At 35.8% G+C, this 22268-nt stretch overlaps 2 protein-coding genes across 2 annotated transcripts; one reads left to right on the forward strand and one right to left on the reverse strand.

Moving 5' to 3' along the window:
* On the forward strand, positions 11722–14270 carry LOC109716177. Its single transcript, XM_020241500.1, has 4 exons — positions 11722–12492; positions 13141–13275; positions 13488–13577; positions 13846–14270. Exons 1-4 carry the CDS (start codon positions 11929–11931, stop codon positions 13984–13986), a joined length of 930 nt encoding a protein of 309 aa, XP_020097089.1. The 5' UTR covers positions 11722–11928; the 3' UTR covers positions 13987–14270.
* Positions 14686–18142, reverse strand: LOC109716646. The gene is made up of 4 exons (XM_020242185.1): positions 17860–18142; positions 17548–17763; positions 16513–17079; positions 14686–15558 (listed from the first exon to the last, which is right to left on the reverse strand). Exons 1-4 carry the CDS (start codon positions 18110–18112, stop codon positions 15233–15235), a joined length of 1362 nt encoding a protein of 453 aa, XP_020097774.1. The 5' UTR covers positions 18113–18142; the 3' UTR covers positions 14686–15232.

Below are 22268 nucleotides of genomic sequence, written 5' to 3' on the forward strand. Positions count from 1 at the left end.
TATCTATATATATATATATATATATATATATATATATATATATATAGACTGAGTGAATGACCTAAGTTTAGTTAAAATTGGGCTAATGTTCTGGCCCATAAAAACAAATCTAATTGACAAACAAAAGTGTAAAATTTCACTAAATTTACACACTCTCTCTTCTTCTGTTTTTTCACAAAGCTCTAAATCCATAATCTCTTTTTCTCTTTCTCTTTTTTCCTATCTTTCACTCTGAGCAGCCAAGCTTGAAGCCCCCCAAGTTACTAAGTAACAGTATGTGCCCGTCATTTTTTGCCATTAGTTGCGTGCTTGAGAAAATATATAGAATATTTTTAAGGTAAAAAAGTATTTTTTATACAAAATTTTGATTTTAGTTATATATGATTAGATAGTTTAATCCAATATTTGTCTATATAATTTATTCATTTTTTGACCATATAGATAAAAAAGTATAATATAGAGATTGAAGGCGAAAAAAAAAAAACATGCGAGGTTGAAAAGATTAGATATTCAATTCATAAATTATTTTTCTTTATATTATAATACCGTATTTTATATAATTATTTTGTATTATTAGATATATTTTTGTATCGAATTGTAGATAATGTTCTATATAAATTAAACTTTTGATCGTACAATGTTGAGAATTCAAACGGCTCGGTTAAAGCTCGAGTTTGCTCGACTCGAAATTAGATTCGCTCGAGCTTGGCTCGAATTAATTTCAAGCCGAACTTGAGTCTAAATTTAGACTCGAAATTAATTTTAAGCTGAATTTAAACTAAGATAAACTCGTTCGAGCTTGGCCCGTTTCCACCCTAGACGAGATTGAGCTGGGCATTGACTCGGCCTTTGTAAAGCTATATCTGCAACCATTTTTTTAAGACTAATCATATTATTGGTAAGAGATAAATCATCTCGATTTGGAGCTTTGTTAGTTAAAATTTATTTTATGTGGTAGAATTACAATAAAATTTTATGTTAGTTTAAGTTAAATAATTTTTATTTTTAAGATGTATGCTTTAAATAATGTGGCCGGGGCAGCAATATGTGGATAGAGTTCAAGACGGAGGTTTACTGCTTTATCTCTTTTTCAATAAATTATTGTTTTGCACTTTCATGTTAGAATATTTTAAGTTTTTTTTAATCTTATTTTTAATTTATTTATAAAAAATAACTATACACGAGAATGCCACGTGTTATTAGAAGGTCATATGTAGTTTAGACAAGTTGCAGAGTTTTGTTGAGTTAATAATTGATATGGTAATATATGTTAAATTTCCAAACAATTATATAATTATTTTTAATACTAAAAGTTTTTATAAAAAATCGTATAAATTTAGAGGAAGAATTACAAATTTTGAATTAAGGAATTCAAGGTTTGTAATCTCACGGCTCTCTTTAATGAAAAATTCTAGAATGCAACGGGTATATTAGTGACGTGGCGTAACAAACCAATCAAATTAATCCTTTTAAAAATATATGTCCCGTCATGATTGTAAAAAAGTATTTTTATTGTACTTTTGTTTGAAAAGAAGGAATGTGATTGGTTTGTTATTGATGACGTGGTGCAAGTATGACAGTAGAATTCCTCCTCTTTGACCATATGCTAGGGGTGTAACGTGGGACGGGCCACAACGGGCTAGCGGCCGGCCCGCCTTTAATTTCGGGTCGGGCAGTGCCAGGCCCGAGCTGCCCAGCCTCCGGTCCGGCAACCACTCTCCGGCCCAGAAGGCACGGGCCATGTCGTGTCCGAGCCGTGCTTCATGACAACCTCTTAAAATATTTATTTTTTTATTTTTTTAAAAAATTTTAGTATAAAATTTAAAGGTGTAAACAATAAATGTTATTGTTTAAATAAATATTTTAATTAAATCATTAAAAATTTATAAAAATAATTATAATATAGTAAATGTTTAATTTTTTAAAAAAATAAAATAATTTGTATTATTTTTTTGAAAAAAAAAAATTTGGGCCAATGGACCAAAATTCTTTGGCCCATTGGACCAAAACCATACCTCCCAAGATCTGTTGAGGAGAATTCCAAGACGTCCCCAGGAGCTTAGACTTCTGCTTTGGGCCTTGGGTCCGGGCCATACTGTGCCGAGCCATCGGCCTCTCTTAGGTACGGCATAGTCCAGGCCCGTTTCGGGTCGGGCCATGCCGGGCCATCGAGCCTCAAAGTAAAGGCCTAGCACGGCCCGAAAGCCATGGCCAAGGAAAAATTCTAGAATTCAACGGGTATATTGGTGACATGGCGTAACAAATCAATCAAATGTCTCTTTTTAGGGGTATATGTCCCATCATGATTGTAAAAAAATATTTTTATTGTACTTTTGTTTGAAAAGAAGAAAATATGATTGGCTTATTATTGATGACGTGGTATAAGTGTGACAGTATAGAATTCCTGCTGGCCGAGCCCGCCCAGCACAAATGCTACAGTACCCATGTTGGTAGTCCGGCCTAAGGCCATGCCAAGCCGGGCAGCCCACGTGCCGTCTTGCCCGTCTTACATTCCTACCGTACGCTAAGCATTTCTTTACCTACTCCATCTACTTAGCTTGAAAATTCAGAGAAGAGAACTAGTGCTCAGAGTCGATCCACTCTAGTTAATAGAGTTGGTCCACTTTTGCCATTGACTTGGACCAATCTGAATTTTGATTTTTAATTATTTTTTCAACGGTATGAGGTTACACCTAAGAAGCAATTATGTTTCTAAAGTATAAAACACATCTTTACTTCTTCGGTCGCGATTTTTACTATAATTTTATAATTTTGGTGGTGATGTATTAGCTGATATAATGCAGTGCAAATCAGAAGTCTTTGTAATGATGGATCTGCAATCACTTTTTTATGGTAGTCACATTGTGTTATTATTTTTATACTAAAATTTAAATGGTTGGTTTTGCTTAAGGAATTAGGATCGAATTTGCAAAAGCAAAGATAAAGGGGTTTAGGTGTTATAAATTTGAGTTAGTCTAAAAGAGCTTTATAGCTAAATCTGGTGGAGACTAGATCTTCCTAATTATTATTATTATTATTTTTTTTGAGAAAAAGGTAGCGCGCTACCGCTTCATTCATTGGAAAAATGAACTAGGCTACAGGGGTGGGGCAACTAGGGCCCCGGAACAAAATAAAAATAAAAATAAAAACTAAAATAGAAATAAAGATAAAAATAGAAAAAGAAATTAAAATTCAAGTAGATAGAGCCGAATCCCACTCCTTCAGTAACTGCCGGAGAGTGATAACAACCCTCTCAGGGTTTGGTTGTATTTCCCTAAAGATCATGTCGTTTCTGGCCTTCCAAATGCACCACCAGCAACCGGCTAAATCAGTAAGGCAGGCCCTTTTCTTCCTTCGGCTCTTCCTAATCCTCCACCTGTCCCAAGCACGGGTGACCTCTTCCTCCATGTCTAGCGTCTGAACTCCATCAACTCCCGACACTAAGATGAACTTGCTAAAAACACACCCGGTGAACAAATGGTCTACTGTTTCCTCGGCCGACCCGCATAGTACGCAGGTTGAGTCTTGAACCCAACCTCTTTTAGCTAATCTATCGGTCGTAGGTATTCTCTTATTAAGGACCAGCCAGCAGAACACTTTAACCTTAAGAGGGATTTTGACTCTCCAGAGATGAGACGCACGCGCATCCCTCGTACCCCCGTCCGACAACGACACATAGGTCGATTTTACAGAGTAAGAACCATCGTTGCTCCATCGCCATTGTATAGTATCTGATCTATTCTCCGTGGAATAGTGTGAAATCCTATCTTTGAGCTCCGCGAGGCTGGTTCTCGTCCCTTGCCCTTGGTTGAAAACGACTCCCAAAATCCTACTCCACTCCCAACTACCCCTCGTAAAGCAATCACTAACTTTTAGGTTTTTTCCGACAAGAGGAAAGCCTCGGGGAATAACAGGTTTAGCGTGTTATCCCCACACCACCGATCTAACCAAAAGTCGATGTCGCACCCGTTACCAAGCTTGTAGGCCTTCCCCCAAGAGAAGATAGTGCTGTGGCAGAGAACTCCCCTCCACCAGCTTGAGTAGGGTCTAAATGATCTGCCTTCTCTCAAAGGTATTCTTCGGCGATAATATAAGTCTCTGATTAGCTTGTTCCACTGTAATTGAGTACCTGTGTAGAATTTCCACCACCATTTAGTGAGTAGCGCTTGGTTCATGATCGCTATATCCAAGATCCCTAAACCGCCTTCCTCCTTGCTCCGGCATACATTCTTCCAAGCCATCAAGCAGCCCTTTCCTGCGGCGTTTCGCCCACCGTTCCAGAAGAAGTCCCTTCTAAGCGCTTCGATGCACTTAAGTACCCATTTGGGTGCCTTGAATACAGATAGGGCGTAAAGGGGTAGGTTAGTTAACACCGCGTTTACCAGAATAAGTCTGCCTCCCCTCGAAAGCAGTTTGGCGTGCCACCCGTCTAATTTGCTATGCAATTTACGGATAATCCCCCTCCAGGCCTCTTTTGACGGAGGTTTGGGAGACAGGGGTAGACCCAAGTAGTTGGTCGGGAAAACGCCCACTTTACAATCCAGAATGTTTGCTAACCTAGTAGCTTTTCCATGATCTCGGCCCAGGTAGAATAACTCCGATTTGTCTCTGTTGACTTTCAAGCCTGAAGCCCATTCGAATAGGTGCCATAGAAATTTGAGGTTCCTTGTACACCTTTTTGTTGCCACTCCAAAAAAGAATGTGTCGTCCGCATATTGAATAAGGGTGACCCTACTTATCTCTGACGGACCCAAGCCTTGGATGAGATTATTGGAAACCGCTGCGTTAGTCAAACGAGGCAAACACTCTGCCACCAGAAGGAAGAGGAACGGCGACAGAGGGTCCCCTTGCCTCACACCTCTTTTCGTCTTTATCCAATTAGTCGGTTCACCATTTACAAGTATCGCCACTTTTGCGTGACAAACGCAAAGTTCAATCCAACGACACCATTTTTCGTTGAAGCCCCACCACCGTAGAATACTAAACAGGAAGGGCCAAGAAATCCTATCATAGGCTTTTTCGAAATCTACCTTGACCCCCACTCCCTCCACTGCCGTCTTGGTGCCCCAACTAATGAGTTCAGACACCGTCGCGAAAGCGTCTGTGATGCTCCTTCCTTTCAAGAAGGCCGACTGAGAAGTGGATATAAGGTCCTTCATGACCCGCTCAAGGCGGTTGGCCAAGACCTTAGATATGATCTTTTGGATCCCATTCAACAGGCTAATCGGTCGATAGTCGTTGGCCCGTTCGACCCCCTCCTTTTTAGGAATTAAACAGATGTACGTAAAGTCGATGGGGTCAGTAGAGAGACTCCCTGCGTGCATTTCCTGAAATACCTTTACGATATCCTCCTTGACAGTATCCCAAAAAGTTTGGTAAAAGCTTAGCGGAAAGCCGTCGGGGCCCGGTGCCTTATCCTTTCCCAGTTGAAACACGGCTTCCTTGATTTCTTCTAGGCCGAAAGGTTCAGTAAGTCTAACCGAAACATCTACTGCTACTCGATTAGTCTGGAATAATCTGCTCCAATCCCCCCAAGAATTTGGGGCTGAATCCGCTGGTGTGAAGAGCTTCTTGTAGAAGCGATAGAAGTAGCTCTTTTTCTCCTCTTCAGATTGGTAAGTGACCCCATTATCAACAACCGTGCCAATCCAGTTAGCCCTGCGTCTGTCGTTCGCTATGGAGTGGAAGAATTTTGTGTTGCCGTCTCCTTCGCGTAACCAGTGTTGTTTGGCCCTGGTTTTCCAGACAGCAGTTTCATCGTTTATCACAGTTCTAAGCTTGGCCTTTAGCTCCTCTCTTTGCAAAAAGACAGCCTGCGGAAGTGGGTCCTGCTCCTCTGCTTTATCGATTGACTGAATTGCCTCCGAAAGGTAGTTCTTACGCCCTCTGATGCTATAGAATTCGTTAGCACACCACTCCCTTATCCTATGTCGACAATGACGCAGCTTCGCCGTGAAAGATAACACAGCTGACTTCCCCTGCGCACCCTGCGCCCCTTCCATCCACCATCCCGGCAGTTTAGAACGAAAACTCTCGTGATTCAGCCACGCTTCCTCAAAGCGAAATGTCTTGAATTTTGCTTTGGTTCTCGCCTCCGCCGTAAGTAAAATAGGACAATGATCCGAAGTAATCCTAGGGAGCGCTTCCACTCGCGAAAGAGGAAACGCCAGATCCCATTCCGTTGAGACTAAAAAGCGATCGAGTCTCGCACACGTGGGGTTCGCTTGCAAATTGGACCATGTGAACGCTTGATTGGGCATAGGTGGGTCGATCAAGGCTAGCTCTTTAATCAAATCATTGAACAGTCTAGTAGCCTTGGAACTCCAAGTCTTGCCCTCCTTTCATGCTGTCCCCTTGTGCAATTAAAGTCACCACAAATGATCCACTTGCCCACACATTCCTCCTTGAGTTGGGCCAATTCCGCGAAGAAATCTTCTTTTCCATCCCAGGAAGCGGGCCCGTAGACATTAGTGACGAAAAAGTTTACCCCCCCCCGTGGCTGAGGATAGCTGGACCGTAACGGAGAAAGTTCTAACTAACACACTTAGGCAGGAGAAAAAACGCGAGCTCCATGCCGTGATAACCCCCCCTGAGGCCCCGTTGGCAGGTAGAAAAGCACATTTATTAACCAAACGGCCACCAAAGCTACTTAAGAAAGTGTAAACTGCACGTTTGGTCCTCCAACTATTAGGTGGGTGACATTCATTTAAGGTTTTCAAATTTTAATATATTATAATTTCTGGCTGGAACATTTACAATTATTGTAATTACATTCTATAATATAATTTAGTAAGTTAAATATAAATAACTTCCAAGAATAAACGTAATGTAGTACTGCTATGATGACAATGCACTAATAGCTAAAAAACTATATCACTTTTATATTAGTGATGTGTTATTATTTGGTCAACTAAATTGAATTGTAAAATTTGATTGCAATAATCTAAAAATTTGAGTCCAAAGTTATAACAAATTATAGTTTAAAGACTAAAGTGTCACTCGTCTCATAGTTTGGAAATATATTTATACACTCCAAGAGTTTTAAAATCTTTTTAAAAATTTTTAGTATTTTTTGATGTGACAAATGAGGTGATCCCAACCTTTGAGAGGCTAGGGTACAAGATTTGCACCTACAGGCTACAGGATAAATGTATCGATAGCATTGCTATACTAAAATTTAATAAAAAGTGTCTAAATCATTAGATTGATAGGCTCTAAAATTTAAAGCCCATGTTTAAATGACTATTTCGCTTAATAAATAGAGGGTGTAGATAAATAAAAATCATATCCTCTCTATTCTCCCATCGGATCTTATGATTTAGAGCAATGTTGATTGCACAGTTTACTGTAGGATGTAAATCTTTTTTTTCTTTTTTTTTTTCCGTTCAAAGGCTAATATTTTTGTGCCATAAATTTCAACATATTTTTTACACTATAATGCTTTTAAAAAAAATAATTAAACCCTAATTTAGTGGGTATAGGATGTACATCTTAGACATTGATGAGTGTACCAGTAGTATTTGTTAATGTTTTACGTTAAGACGGATAAACCATCTTCTGCAGATCATGACTACATTATAATAAAAAATAATATAATATATATATAAAGATAAGTAAAAATTTTATTAAAAAAAATAAATTTATAGTTCAGTGACATAATCTTATTCTGTCTTTTAAATAGTTTAATTTACCTATTACATATTTTTTGGAATTATAAAATTCCTACGCATGAACATAAAAATTAATTTTTAAAATGATCAAATATTTCGACTCGGGCTGCAGTTAGGGACCGTTTGGTTAGATGTAATTATAAATACAGTATAATTAGAGATGTATGTAGTTGAAAATGCAGAAGTTATAACTATATGCATCATATTTGGTTGGATGTAGTAAAAAGCGCTGCAACTATAAATAATTTATTTGGTTGCATGTAGTTGAGAAATAATTTTTAAAATTTTATCATTTTACACTCTTCAACGGTTGTAATTAGAACTGCGGCCAATTTGGGCGTAGTTCCAACTGCTGCAATTGGACCACTTCCTGCAGTTCGTACTGCAGTAGTTGGAGATAAATACATTAAACCTAATATCGAATTTGAATTTGCATGCAGTTACAATTGCCGTGCAGTTGCAACTACATACAACCAAACGCCCTTAGTTGTGTTACATATTTAATTGTCACATGAATTTATTAATTTGTTAATAACGATATGACAAAAAATACGACACATCTTATCTATTAAATATTAAGTTATTATCTCAAATCAATTATGACTAAATACTGAATTGTCATCAGTTTGCTAACACCAAAGATGCAGTAGCAAAATAAAAGATAAACGAAGTCAGGATTCAATCACGAGGGGCCAAAATATGTATAAATAAAAATTTTAGCAGATAAACAAGATTTTAACTATTTAAATTTTTAATAAAAAATTTTAATAATTAGATAATTAATATTAAAAAATATTAAATTTATTTTTTTAATTTACAGTCGCTTAACTTCTAATCATTTTATTTGCATTATTCCATTCAAATAATTTAAAAATTTTACTAAATTTAATAGTAATTTAGTTAGAATTTAATTTTTTTAATTTTTGTTAATAAAATAATAACAATCAATGACTAATATCTAGCAGAGCTATTAAATTTAGCATACTTTTTAATTTAATTAAATAAATTAGCCCATAAAAAAATGATTAGAAAGTTAAGAATGTGTAAATAAAATATTTAAAGTTGAAATGACTTATTTTAAAATATACTATAATTAAGAGATTCTTAGCATATTTTTATCTATAAAACACATTAAAAGAGAAAGAGCTCTATATTAGCACTAAAATTTTTTTATAACATAAACACATATATTTTAAAAATTAACTAAAAATTTATACTATAAACTAAATATTGAAAAGTTGAGAATGGCTATAACCCCTTTGGGTCTATAAATGGCTCCATTGGAGATAAAGGGCGTGTTTGGTTCGAAGTTGGAGTCGGAATCGAAATCGGAATCAAAATAAGCTGGAATCGGAATCGGAATGACTCATTACCTAATTCTGTTTGGTTCATCACCTGAATCGGAATCGGAATAAATCATTCCCATTGTCGGTGTTTGGTTCAGGTGGATATAAAAAACGTAATCAAATTAATATACTAACATTATCTTTATAATATATTAATTTAAATTCAAATTAAATATTAAATATTAAAAATTTACATCAAAATTTTGAAATAATGTCAAAATTTTAAATCTATTTTTTTAAAAAAAATTAAACTTTGAAGTTGAGTGGATAATTCAAAATGTGAAACTAAATTTTGATTTATTCAAATTCAAACTAAAATTACAATTTAAATTTTAATTTGAATCTATAAATTTAATTTAAGTTTGAAATAAAATTTGAATAAAACTTTATATAAATTAAAATTTAATTTAAATTCAAATTTATAAGTTAGATTCGAAATACTTGATTAAATTTTAAATTTTAATTTAAGTTCAAATTAAAATTTAAAATTATATATTTAATTTTTAAATTTTAACTCATATCTTAATTAAAAAAGTTGAAAAAATAAATTTAATCCGAATAAATATCCATTCCGTCCGGATTCAACTTCCAATCTGACCTTCTAGACCGGATTGAAAAATGAGGTGATTGGGGGATTCTCATTCCACTCGAGAATGGGAATCGGAATGGGACTCCCGCATACCAAACACCCACAAACGGATTCACCCATTCCGATTCCGATTCCAGGGTGAAAAAGAAGCGAACCAAACACGCCCAAAGAGTAAACTATAACCATTTGTCACTTGTTTGGTTCTGCAGTTACCTTGATAAATAATGTCCGATAAGTAATTGTGAGTTGGAAATTTGTCTTTTCAATAAATTTATTTGAAGATGGATGAAGAGAAATAACTAAAATTAAATCTATTACACCCAAACCACAAAACACAGCAAAATAATCACGTAAAATATGAAGAATGCTTCTTGCACACCTATTATGCAAGTGTAAGATTTATATTTCAATCTCTCAAAATCTAAGGGGTTGTTCCTAGAGCAAGTGACAAAGGATTTGGTGGTTGGTATCCGAAACCGAAGTTCGAATTCTAATTGATTCACATTTCTAGCTATGTTTATTTCGTTTTTTTGAGAGATAGGTAGCACGCTACCCGCTTCGTTTATTTCATTTAAAAATAAACTTAGTCTTACTTCTAAGTTTATTTTTAAATGAAATAAATTCCACTTGGCCTTGCAACTGCAAGCAAAGTGGAATGAGAGATGCCTTATTTCTAAGAGAGAGAAATTAATTCCTTGCGTACGCCCCAAACCCAAAAAAAAAAAAAAAAAAAAACTTGACATATAGAATTTAGTCTTACTTAAAAAATATATATATATATTTATTAGATATTCTTCTCTCATTTCTTTGCTTGAATACTATGTGAACTTTAATATATATATATATATTATATATATATATATATATATATATATATATATATATTATATATATATATATATATATATATATAGAGTGAGGTTACTATGCTATCGAAAGCACGGAGCATTCCGTGCTTTCAGCTCATTTTCGATGTTGTGGCTTTCGAATCGTCGATCAGCTCCGTTAAACTTGATCTAGAGTATTTGAAGTACCTAGAAATAAATTTTATGATTTACGATATCATTTACCTAGTGAACGAAGGGGCTCAAATTCAACGGCTGAAAATAAAAATCTTATAAAATATAAAAATATGACATTAAAATTTTAATCAAAGTATTGATCTTGTTTATTATAGTATAAAAAATTTTCTATCAAAATTTTACGTGATTTGGATATTTCTACACCGTTAAACTTGCAAACGGCTCACTACGGCATTGAAATTATTGATTTTGAGCTCATTCGATCACTAGGCAAATGATATCGAAAATAATAAAATTTATTTTCTAGGTACTCCAAATACTCTAGATCAAGTTTAACGGAGCCGATCGACATTCGAAAGTGCCAACATCGAAAACGAGCTGAAAGTACGGAAGGCTCCGTTACTTCCGATAGCCATAGTAGTCATCACTCTATATATATATATATATATATATATATATATATACATATATATATATATATATGTATTTCGATGATGTACGGAAAGTTAAATCCTGATGTTTATGTTTGCTTATAATTTTTTGGAAAAACTTCAAAAACCCCCCTTGTGGTTTCGTGCATTCTCACTTTGCTACCCTGTAGTTTAAAACGTATCAATTACCCCCCTGTGGTTTCATTTTTATCTTTTCGGAAGCTTTTTCGTTAATATTTCGTTAAATTATATACAAAAAATTTCAGATAACCATCTATATTTATCGAATAGTCACTTTAGTATCCTTTAATTTTAACTTTGTCACTGATTTAAAAAAATAATAATAATAAAATTGATAACAAAAAGATAAAAACGAAACCACAGGGGGGGAAATTGATACGTTTTAAACCACATGGTAGCAAAGTGAGAATGCACGAAACCACAGGGGGGTTTTTGAAGTTTTCCCTAATCTTTTTCTACTAAGTGGTTTTTTCATTTTTATGAATTTAGAAGGTTATGAGCTTCAATCTCATGATACTTAGGTTTCAAAACTGATCTAAATATATATTTTTTATTATTTATACTCAAGAATATTATTTGATCGTTAATGAAACGGGGCTTTTTCCGAAAAAAATAAAAGGATTCCTTTCTTGAGCTCTGGAGAGAACAAAAGTGCAAAGAGAACCCCAAAATTAATTAATTTATTAAGCCAAAAAAAAAAAGAAGCAAACATAAGAAACAAACAATCCTTCATTGCTCTCTCTCACGAGTCACGACTCCCGACTCCCTCGTCAATAAACACCGAATTAACAATCACCCACAACGCAATTTTTCGTTCACCTCCACAACCTAATTAATCAAGCTTCTTCCATGGAAGCCTCCCTCTGCCGCCGCACGCCCCATTGCCCTGCACTGCGCCCGCACGGCCTCGCCGCGCTCCGCCGCCGCGCAGCGGCGGTGCGCGCCGAGGCGACGCCGCCCCCGGCGGAGGAGGGCGAAGCCGCAGGCTCCGGCGCCGCGCCGCGGCGGCGGAGGCCGCCGCACAGGGCGGCGGCGGTGAGCGCGGGGGTGGTGGTGCTAACGTGCGCCGCCGTGGGCGCGGCGTGCCTGAGGGGCTGGGGCGGCGGGGGCGGCGGCTGCGCGGCGGTGGCTGCTGCTCGCGCGCTGCAGGCTCCGGGGGGGCGCGGGGGGGCCCCGGCGGCGGAGTGGAGGCAGGAGTCGGGGAGGGCGACGCAGCGGACGCTGGACGTGCTGACGGAGATCCTGCTGAAGCGGCCGGCGGGGCCGACGGAGGCGGGCGGGGGGAGGGTGGGGGTGCTGCCGGAGCGCGTGTACGCGGAGATCTACAAGGAGTTGATGCCGTACAGCTGGAGGTCGGACGAAAAGAAGACGTACACCTTGGCCGACCTCCTCTACGAGGAGCTCACTAAGGGGGTTGCTCTCAATCTCTCTCTCTCTCTCTCTCTCTTTCTCTCACTAAATATTTGCTCACTGTGTGCAGTACACTTCGCTTGGGACACAATTGTCCTAAGTTCAGTTACTTCGTAGTACACTTCAATTGGGGCATAATTGTCTCGAAGTCCTAACTCCCAAATTCAGTTATTTCGTATTTTTAGATAACTTTATTTCTACAAAAGAAAATAACCAAATACGTTGCTTAAAACATATTTCTAAAAGTAAAAAGGCCGGCGCAAACACAATGGACTAATTTTTTGTCTCTTTTGGGAGTAATCATCACATAATTTTTGTTGAGGAGGATCAAGTTTTTTCTTGTAACTGGTAAGTGTTTCCAACTTGCGTAAATAGTGTCATACTAGAATTTTCTTTTTGGATTATTTAATTAGAGATATAGACGAGATTTTTTCTGAGCCTAGGAGGCACAAAGCGCTTGTTAATTAGTCTTTCTCCTACTCTTTAAAAATTATTGAATACAAATATTAAATATGTTGTTCTTAGGTTGGTTAAGTTTTTGAAAAATCTAATTAAATCAACTCTCTAAACGCAACATCTTGCTTTAATTCATCTTACTTTTATTACAATATTTATTTTTTTTTTTAAAAAAAGAATTATATCTGCATGCAGGACTACACACCGGTGGATAGGGCTGATGGAGCCCAAAGGTTAACTAGTATGCTATACAAATTATGGTCAGCAACAGAAGAGAAGGAACGAAAATATGACATAGGGTTGGTACTAACCCTTGTGCTGATCAATCAGGTAATTTCCTTCAACATTAAAGCGTAATACAAGCTATTCAAACAACCTAAAAAGGCCCTTTCTTCTGTGGAATCCGACAAGTTTTTCTACAATTCTCTTAGATGTTTCAGAACAACAAAATTTATCTTTAGAAATGTTACGAAAGCTACGAATGTGTAATCAAGAATATGAATCTTCCGAATTATTCACATCTTATCAATACTGGTTTGTAGAAAGACTATCACAAGGCCAAAGAGATTTGCCAGCAGATAATGAGTTCTCGGCTCATTCCCCCACGCGACGGGAGGCCCTATCTTCACTTGGTGAGTCTTTCACACTTGATTGACGAAGAAAATATTTTAATTTGGTAGTGTTTGGTTTGGCGAAAAATCGAGAGAAGATAATGGTGAATACCCGAGCAGCTGAAATATTTGCATCAGCAATCCTTATCCTAGAAAAAGGAATTTGATGGGGTATGATAGAACTGGCTAGTTCTATGCGTCGCCATAATTCCGTGGAGTATTTACTATTTCCCAACCAAACACTATATTTTTCGGACTATGTATCAACTTACTTCTTGGTGCTTGACAGGCTATAATAAACATGATGTTAGCGGTGGAGGGCATGCTATCTCCTGACACTACAAGTGTAGATGAGATAGAGAAGATGATAAAGTCTGGCGTAGACGCATGGAAAGAGTTCAAAAATAAGCAAGAGTTGCGTACCGACTAACAGGAAGAAGTTCGATGAGAAGCAATGCTAACAAAGAAACCTTTACTACAGGCTTGTCAGATTCGTTAAATTTGATCGTATTTAGCCAGTGAGTCATGACCTTATACAATAAATGCATTTTTCAATATCAAAATCCTCTTTCAAATACATATAAAAGTGTTTTGTTGTTTTCATTCTTGAAGTACAAGTCTCTGTTGACGTTTGATTTATTAGTATTTCTGTATGTGGAAAACACTAAATTCTCCAAATCATCATTCATTGTATCAAGATCTGTTCTCACTTCACTGCCAGAGCTGTCACCAAAATTTTAAGACTTCTATTAGGGTCATATTGTGTCTATCTATATATCAAATATATTTTGGCCAAATTATCATCATCAACTTAATACTAAGTTTAACATGGTAAAGTGAGTTTTGTTTGAATGCTATCCATTTTATGTTCGTAACATATCAATCCACAAAAGGAATTCGAATTTATATGTGGTGGATATGATAAGAAGTGCCAAGGAATTCAAAATTTTTCAAACTGAAAAGAGAATACAAATGAAATGAGAGCACCAGGAAACAAATTCTATTTCATGAGAACTGCCACAAGAAAGGTACTTCAAAGGTGCAACGCAATACTTTGAACATGGCTTTACATTATCTCCTTGTATAAGACTCACATACCAAAAAAAAAAAAAAAAAAAAAAAGGAAGTATAAGGAGGTCCAAAATCCAGGACAAGAATTAATAATTTGTTATTTACAATCTCCACAAAGGCCAGAAGAAAAGAATGGCTACCTTTTTCTTCAGGATTTTATTTCACACAAGGAGCACTAAACAATGAATCAATGAATAATCTATCAACAAATGGGCCAAACCTAAAAGGAAGGGACAAATTATAGCTCCCTTCCCTATGTGCTACATTACCAATCAAACCTCCCCAACATGTACCCACTCACTTCAGAGGACCCTTCCCTGTGATTTCTTTATCCCCCAGTGAAAAGTTTCAAAAAGAATTAAGGTTCCAAGCCCTCACCTTCACAGTTCTTCTGGTAGTGGCTTTCTCCAAGGTACGTCGCATCGCCATAGATGCACGACAGAGAGAGATATCACTAATAACTTGGTTATTTTCTTATGATATTAATACAGTAAGAATTATTATTGACGGCACAACTGTATTAAATCTGGTTAGTGTTTGCATAGCAAACTTGCTCAAATTCAATACATCTTTTCTGTCATTAATAATTTTGGCTTTATTAATCTTTAATCATTGGATTCTCCCCACATCTTCAAAAGGTAGCCTTCACAACTGCTCCCGACAATGTCTCGGGAGGAGGCTATCTTACTTAACACCTGCCCACCTCCTCCTCCGCTGCCCTTGAGGTTGTGCCTGTACTCCACAGCAATGTGCTCGAATACCTCGACCTCGAACATGTTTATTTTGATCTTGGGGCTCATTAAATCTCTCACATAGGCGAAAGCGAGCTGATCTCGGGGGTTAAAGGCCTCGAGCTCGTTGAATAGAAGGCAGGAGAAGAGGTTGCTAGCCAGGCTATGCCTCCTTATAATTAGTGCAGTATCAGGAACATCTGGATCATTTCATATGATGAGTGGGCAAATTTAGTACAATAGAACTGGCAGTGCGAAAAAACAAAGTGTTATTTGATATATTAATGTACGAAACTTAGATTAGGCACTGCAATGCAATTATTCTTATTTTTATAAAAATGAAGAAATTATCATCTGGAAGGGACTTCAATATATGCAGTTTGTTAATACATCAGGGTTATGCTGAATGATTAGTTCTTCTCGGACAAAAACAAATTTACAACCAATAATTGACTACAGTTTCTTATCACTAATTCATGAAGAACTGTTTGGAAAACTTTTTTTTTTTAAAAAAAAGAAAAACCAACAAAATAGAATTGCTAGTAAGAGGCGATTTGAAGCAATTAAAGAAAGAGAATGGTAGACTCAGATCCACAAGGAATTGCAAGTGAGATGAGAAGAGAACTAAACCGATAAAATGAAGTAAAAAATGGCCACTGAACCTACAAATTAGTGGAACTAAGTATAATAAGGAACTAAATGCAATCTTAATGAAAAGCTCCAACTGTTAAAAGAAGGGATGGAGAACCACACTTTAAAGCCTAAGAGTTGGACAAATCCTTTTTAATTTAAAAGTTTGGTCCCCACATTGCCTTCACAACTCTTTCCAGCTGTCGTTCTTTTTTAATTTTTCCTTTCTAACCAGTGTTATCGAAGGAATTTTGTAGATCAATTCGGGTTCACAGTAAATGTGCCTCTAATAGAGATCGGTGTTCTTATTGTGCATTGCTACTACAAGATATTAAATTTCAAATGCAACTATATTTTGGCAGAAATTAAATGCTACACCTTGCTTTGCTCTCTGAGAAGTAGAAGTGCATAATTCATATGTTAATTTTCTCAAAAAAAAAAAAATTTATATGTTTCTCTCCATAATTCCAACAACAGAAGAAGAAAGAGCAAAGATAAACTTATATAGAGCAAAGTAGAGGCACCTGTTGTATAGGGATGCTTGCTAGGTGACCATGGCTGCAAACCATTCTCACAGTAGGTCTCCATCTGAACCCTCAAAGACTCAACATCTCCCCACTTCCTCCACCTCGCCGTTGCCATTGCCTCTTCCATAGTATGTACATTAAATGGATGCTTCGAGATCGCCATGTCCGCGTCCTTCGCGATCAAAAGTGAATGAATTAGAAGCAGTGGGTCCACAGTTAGCTGCAGCTTCGCGTCCAACCATACGCCGAACTTAGAATTCGGGAAGAGCCGGTGAATCAAATGCTTCGGGATCACACCGTTCATAGCGGGGTTCTCGTAAGGCAATTCATCGGTAAAAACCCTCACTATTCTCCATGCTCCTATTATGTTGATTCCCTTATCTCCATCACTAAGAATTTTGTGAGCGGCGAGGGCTTTATGAGTAGAGTTATCTATGAACATGAAGAAGCAAACAGTTTCCAGAGTTTGAGCTCCTAAGCCTTTCGGCTGCCGGATTTTGTCGTGGTCGCCGAAGACCGCCGATACGACGACGACGCCGTCGCACTTTTTCATAGCTAATTTATCTGAGTTCATAGTTAGAATGAAATGAGGAAAAGAAGCTTAAAAAGCAGAGTAAACTTGAAGAAAAAGCAATGCTCTTAATCATTACCAAAGTACAAAACAAATTTTGCAACTTAAGCAATGAAATAAATGAAAGAAACTCCACAATTAAGGTGAAGACACATAGTATGGGTCAAATTTAGGTTGCTTATTTATTAACCAGAATGTTCATATACACAAATTCCCAGGTAGAACAAGTTCTTCTAGGAAACAAATTGATTGGTTTTTTTTCTTTTTTCCTTTACAAACTAATGCATCAAAGCATGCAAATGGATTCAAATTCTGAATATATGGATTGAATCAACAGATTTAAATTCAGAATATATGGATTGAATCAACAGATTTAAAGATCAACCATCTTCAATTCTTCCATTCAAATAGCTAACTATACCAAAAAAGAAAGAGAGAGAGAGAGATTAGATTCCAGGAACCAGATTCTCTTATAGGAAACTCCTTGAAAAATCCACAAGGGACCTCAACCCCATCATCGCTGTGATTGAAGAACGATTTCCTCATCTGGGTCGAGAAATTCCCCGCAAAGGTGTCGGCTTTACCCGTCCGGTACCTCAAAACAGGGGAGGCGGACGAGTTCCCCCGCGAGAGATTGCCGCGCAATTCGCGGATTTCCTCAAACACCTTGGCGTAATCTGATCCAAAGCCAAAGACCCACTCGTGAAAACCCAAAATCCGGATCAAAGAGCGAAAAATTCAGGGAGAATTACGGATTCAGAGAGGAACTGGACCTGAGAAGTGGGCAGGGGAGGAGCACTCGGGTCGCGTGGTGGGGAGGGCGTACTTGTGCTCGCCATAGGAGCCGGGGTAGGAGAAGAGGCGGGGGTTGGGGCTGCGGCGGTGGGTGGGGGAGCGGAAGAGGCACCCAGATTGGGAGAAGGAGACGTAGATGGAGAGGGGGAGGGTGGTGAGGAGGTAGAGCAGGGAAAAGCAGAGCGATTTGGATTGGAAGAGGAGCGGCGTTTTCACGCTGATCCATCCCATGTATTTCTCCTGTTGTGTATTGGTGGTTACTCTCTCTCTCCCTTTTATTTTAGAGAAAATTTCCTCCAAGTAGCTTTAATATCATAAATACCCTTTAAAATTTTAAAATTTCAAATATTTGCCCTCAAAAATATAAAATTTTTAAAAATACCCTCATAACTATTACTCTGCCGTGTTCACGTATAACAAATTCAAAATACCGAATTTACTCTCAATGCATTTTCATCAATATCATCACAAATTTTCTAAGATTAATATATAGAGATTTCTTTTAACTATTATACATTACAAAATAGCCCCTTAATTTAATTTTTTTGATCAAAACCTTCTTAATATTTGGTTCCTTGAAATTGGATTGATTTTTGTCAATTAAATTACGGATTTCATCAATACATTGATGATTTCAACAATTTTAATAATCTTAATTACATCGTAGAAGTTAAAATAAAAAAAACATATAATAAGTAATAGCTAACAGAGCAATCTAAGTTAAATAAAATTTTAAGTAGAACTAACTAAAATAAATAATTAACAAAAATTAGGAGCTACATAGTACTAAAAAATATCAGCGAACAATGTTAGTCTGGATGTTAAATAAATAATGAACAAAAGTTAAGAGTTAAAGAGTAAATCATAAAATTAATATATCCTCCAAAAGTTTCTACTCATGGGTAAAATAAACATTTCAAATTTTAACTAGCGTTCGACCACCATCTAACTAAGATTAATATGACTTAAAAAAGACAGAGTATAATGGTGAGGATATTTTTGAAAGAAAGTATGTATTTAGAAAGGTAATTATGATATAATAAAATTTATAATGATATTTATAATATTTTTGAAATTTAGAGGGATACGAATGAAATTAACCCAAAAATAAATAGTGAACAAATTAAGGGTGAAATGATAATTTCATATTTTGAAGTAAAATAAAAAAAATACTAAACTGACGGAAGTTAAAAAAAATTAATTGTGAGGGTATTTATGAAAAAAATATTATATTTAGATGGGCATTTGCAAAATTTTAAAAATTCGAAGAGTATTTATTATATTTCATAACTTTGTGAAGGTACAAATAAAATTAACCTTTTGTTTTTAATGAATAAAGGAACAACTACTGCACCATAGAAAGGTTGTTACTTGTTATTGCAATCGCCATCTAAGACATCTGAGGTTTGAATTTCTATATATATATATATATATATAGAATTGAGCTAAAATACTTTTAGATACAGCTCTCAGTAAAAATATCGAATATCACATATATTAATTCTATGAAGTTCAACTTTTTTTATTTATTTTTATAAAGGTTTAATGATATTCATGTTTGTTCCTCTAATTTGTTATCTTTGGATTGATGTTTATTTTTTAACAGAAGATAAGCGAAAAGGTTTTTTTTTCATCACAAATATATTCTTCTAAAAGTCTAAACTGTCAGAATTATATAGAAATGCCTTTCAAAAAATTTTGTAGCGATACATCTGATATTAAATATGTTTATAGAAAGCTATATACAGTTAACCCTTAAAAATATATGGATTCTATCTTCGTAGATTATGTAATAGTTCAGTTTGGAATTATGAAGAGGATGTATTACCTACATAAGAAAGTGCGACAAAGAAAAAAAAATTATGTTTCTTTTATGATATTGTCTCAACCAGAATAATTTCATTTCCATATAATTTCTTTAATTCTATTAGAAACCAAACAAACATATTTTTAAATATTTTTTTATTTTAACTTTTTTTGACCAATAATCTTAGAATAGACCTCCATGCATTATGAGAGGATTTAGAACAGCAGAACTACAAGCAAGTTCAGAAATAAAAGATCAAATTAAATAAAATGAAATTAAGATACTTGACACGTTTTTTTTTTCTTTTTTTTTTTTTTTGCCTTTTTGATTTGTTTTGATTTTAATAGTGTTTAACTTATGAAACCCTATATTAACAACCCAAATGACACTTGTGGAAAAAGAAAAGAAGGAAAGAAAGAAAAGCACTTGGGATCAGATTACGTGAATCCATGCAATAATTAAGTTGGTCCAGGAACATTCGCACATGCTTTGGATGGATTATTAGTTCTTTAATTGTAACTCTTAAGTTGACACCGCAAACTTTCGACTTTCGAGTATTGCGATTGGTAGCTGAGAATGCTACTTATAAATAATTAATATTTTAGTAACTCATATGTACAATCTGAAATATGTATCATATAAATTTGTCAAGATGTGATTCAGATCCTAAAATTGCGATGACCTCAATCTCAAAACATGTAGAAAGTCTATGAACACTCTTTGCATGGATCAAAAGCACGAGATGCAATAATAGTAATTTTCCTGATGAATTGGATAACTATATCCTATTATGTGAGCAATTTTTCGGGGTACGTTGCATTGTACCCATAAATTAACTATATGCTTCACTAGGCATCGGTTCTTTTTCTTTCTACTTTTGTATCTCATCTTCTTTAGAAAAATTCTAAAATACAACACTTGTATTACTGATGTGGTGTTCTCAATTAATAAAAAAGTTTTTTTGAAGTTTATTCATCCTATCATAGTATTTAGAAAATATTTTTTTTTGTACTCTCAAAATAAGAAAAATAATTGATTAAAAAGAATAATGTGGTGTAAGTATTATACAGTAATTTTTTTTTTTTTTTTCAGATGAGATGCAGAATGGAATGTTCTAAACATGTTTGGTTTGCTGGTGGACAGACTGGACTTCATGGTGTTTATGCTTTTCCAGCCTGCAGAATTCACGGCGCCGCTGCAGAAGTAGAAATAGAGGCAAAACCCGTGCAGCTTCCTTTTTAAAGCCGTTTTAGTGTCCCAGACGTCCTTCACCAGTGAAACCAAGTTTAGGTGGAACTCATTAATTTCTTCGTACGTACGCCTTTCTAAGATAATATAATAGTTTTAATTTTAGATAAAAATATATAAAATTTATGTGAACTATAAATTATCTTAAATTGACTATTTAATTTTTTAAAAAATTTAAATTTTATCTATTCGAGAGCCAATATTTAAGCACTAGTGTTGTCACTTTCTTTTAATATTAAAATCTAAAACTAATGCGTAAATCCTTAAATGCAAAGATCTAATATTTGCACCTCACTTTTCAATGTGCAAATAGCATTTCTCCTATAATTGTACCCTTATTATTCAACAGAAACTATTCCTTTATACATGAGGGGTGATCCCACTTCTGATGTTCACTTGAAATACTAATGCCCATGAATTATTTTTATTTATTTTTTATTTTTTAAGGGATAGATAGCACGCTATCCGTTTCGTTTATTTCACTTAGAAATAAACTTAGTTAGAAACATGAATCGAGTAGGATTCGAACTTGGGTCCCGGGTACCAACCACCAAGTCCTTTGCCACTTGCTCTAGGGACGGTCGGTTAATGCCCATGAATTATTACCGGCTAGAATTTGGATAAAAAGAGTAGCTGGTAGTCAATGAGAGCTATTTAAAAGGCCAGAAGTTCGGAAGTTAGCAAAATATCTAATAATTGAGAACACTTGAGAATATAATATAATGCAGCGCATAAATTAAAATAAACAAATTGTAGAGGTAACTGATACTTCATAAGCAATACACATACGAATGGGACAAATACTAAGGGTGTAATGTGGGCCGTGCAGCGCCGCACGAATCACATTCAGAATTTTATATCGGCCCTATGTACACACAATTTTTATTTTTTAAAGTTCGATAAAAATTTAAAATAATTAAAATGGCCAAAATATATACTTTCTTATAACCAGATTTTATTTATTTATTTTTTCTATGCGGAGATATTTGAGTCTAAAACTCAAAAATATTTCCTTCTGAGTCTTCACGAGATGGGCTCGGCCCAATAGAGAGGAAAGGCCAGTTTTTGCTTAAAAAGAAATTTTTTTAAAAAATTTGAATTTATTCTGAAATTAGTTTTGTAAAACACTATCGGGCCGGATCGCGGGCCAGCCGGCCCGTTTGGCACCCGTGCAAGCGCCTTGCAGTATGTCTTCCAAATCGTTGGCAATCTCCTTTCCCCTTCCTTCGGATCTTGCTCCCATCATTACCCCGAAGCGGGTGTCTCCAAGCCCTTCGATTTATTTGATCCGAGACGACGACTACAACAATGCGACAGTAAATGTTCCCTCCT

Source organism: Ananas comosus, linkage group 10 (assembly GCF_001540865.1).
Source record: "Ananas comosus cultivar F153 linkage group 10, ASM154086v1, whole genome shotgun sequence".
NCBI classification, from domain to species: domain Eukaryota; kingdom Viridiplantae; phylum Streptophyta; class Magnoliopsida; order Poales; family Bromeliaceae; genus Ananas; species Ananas comosus.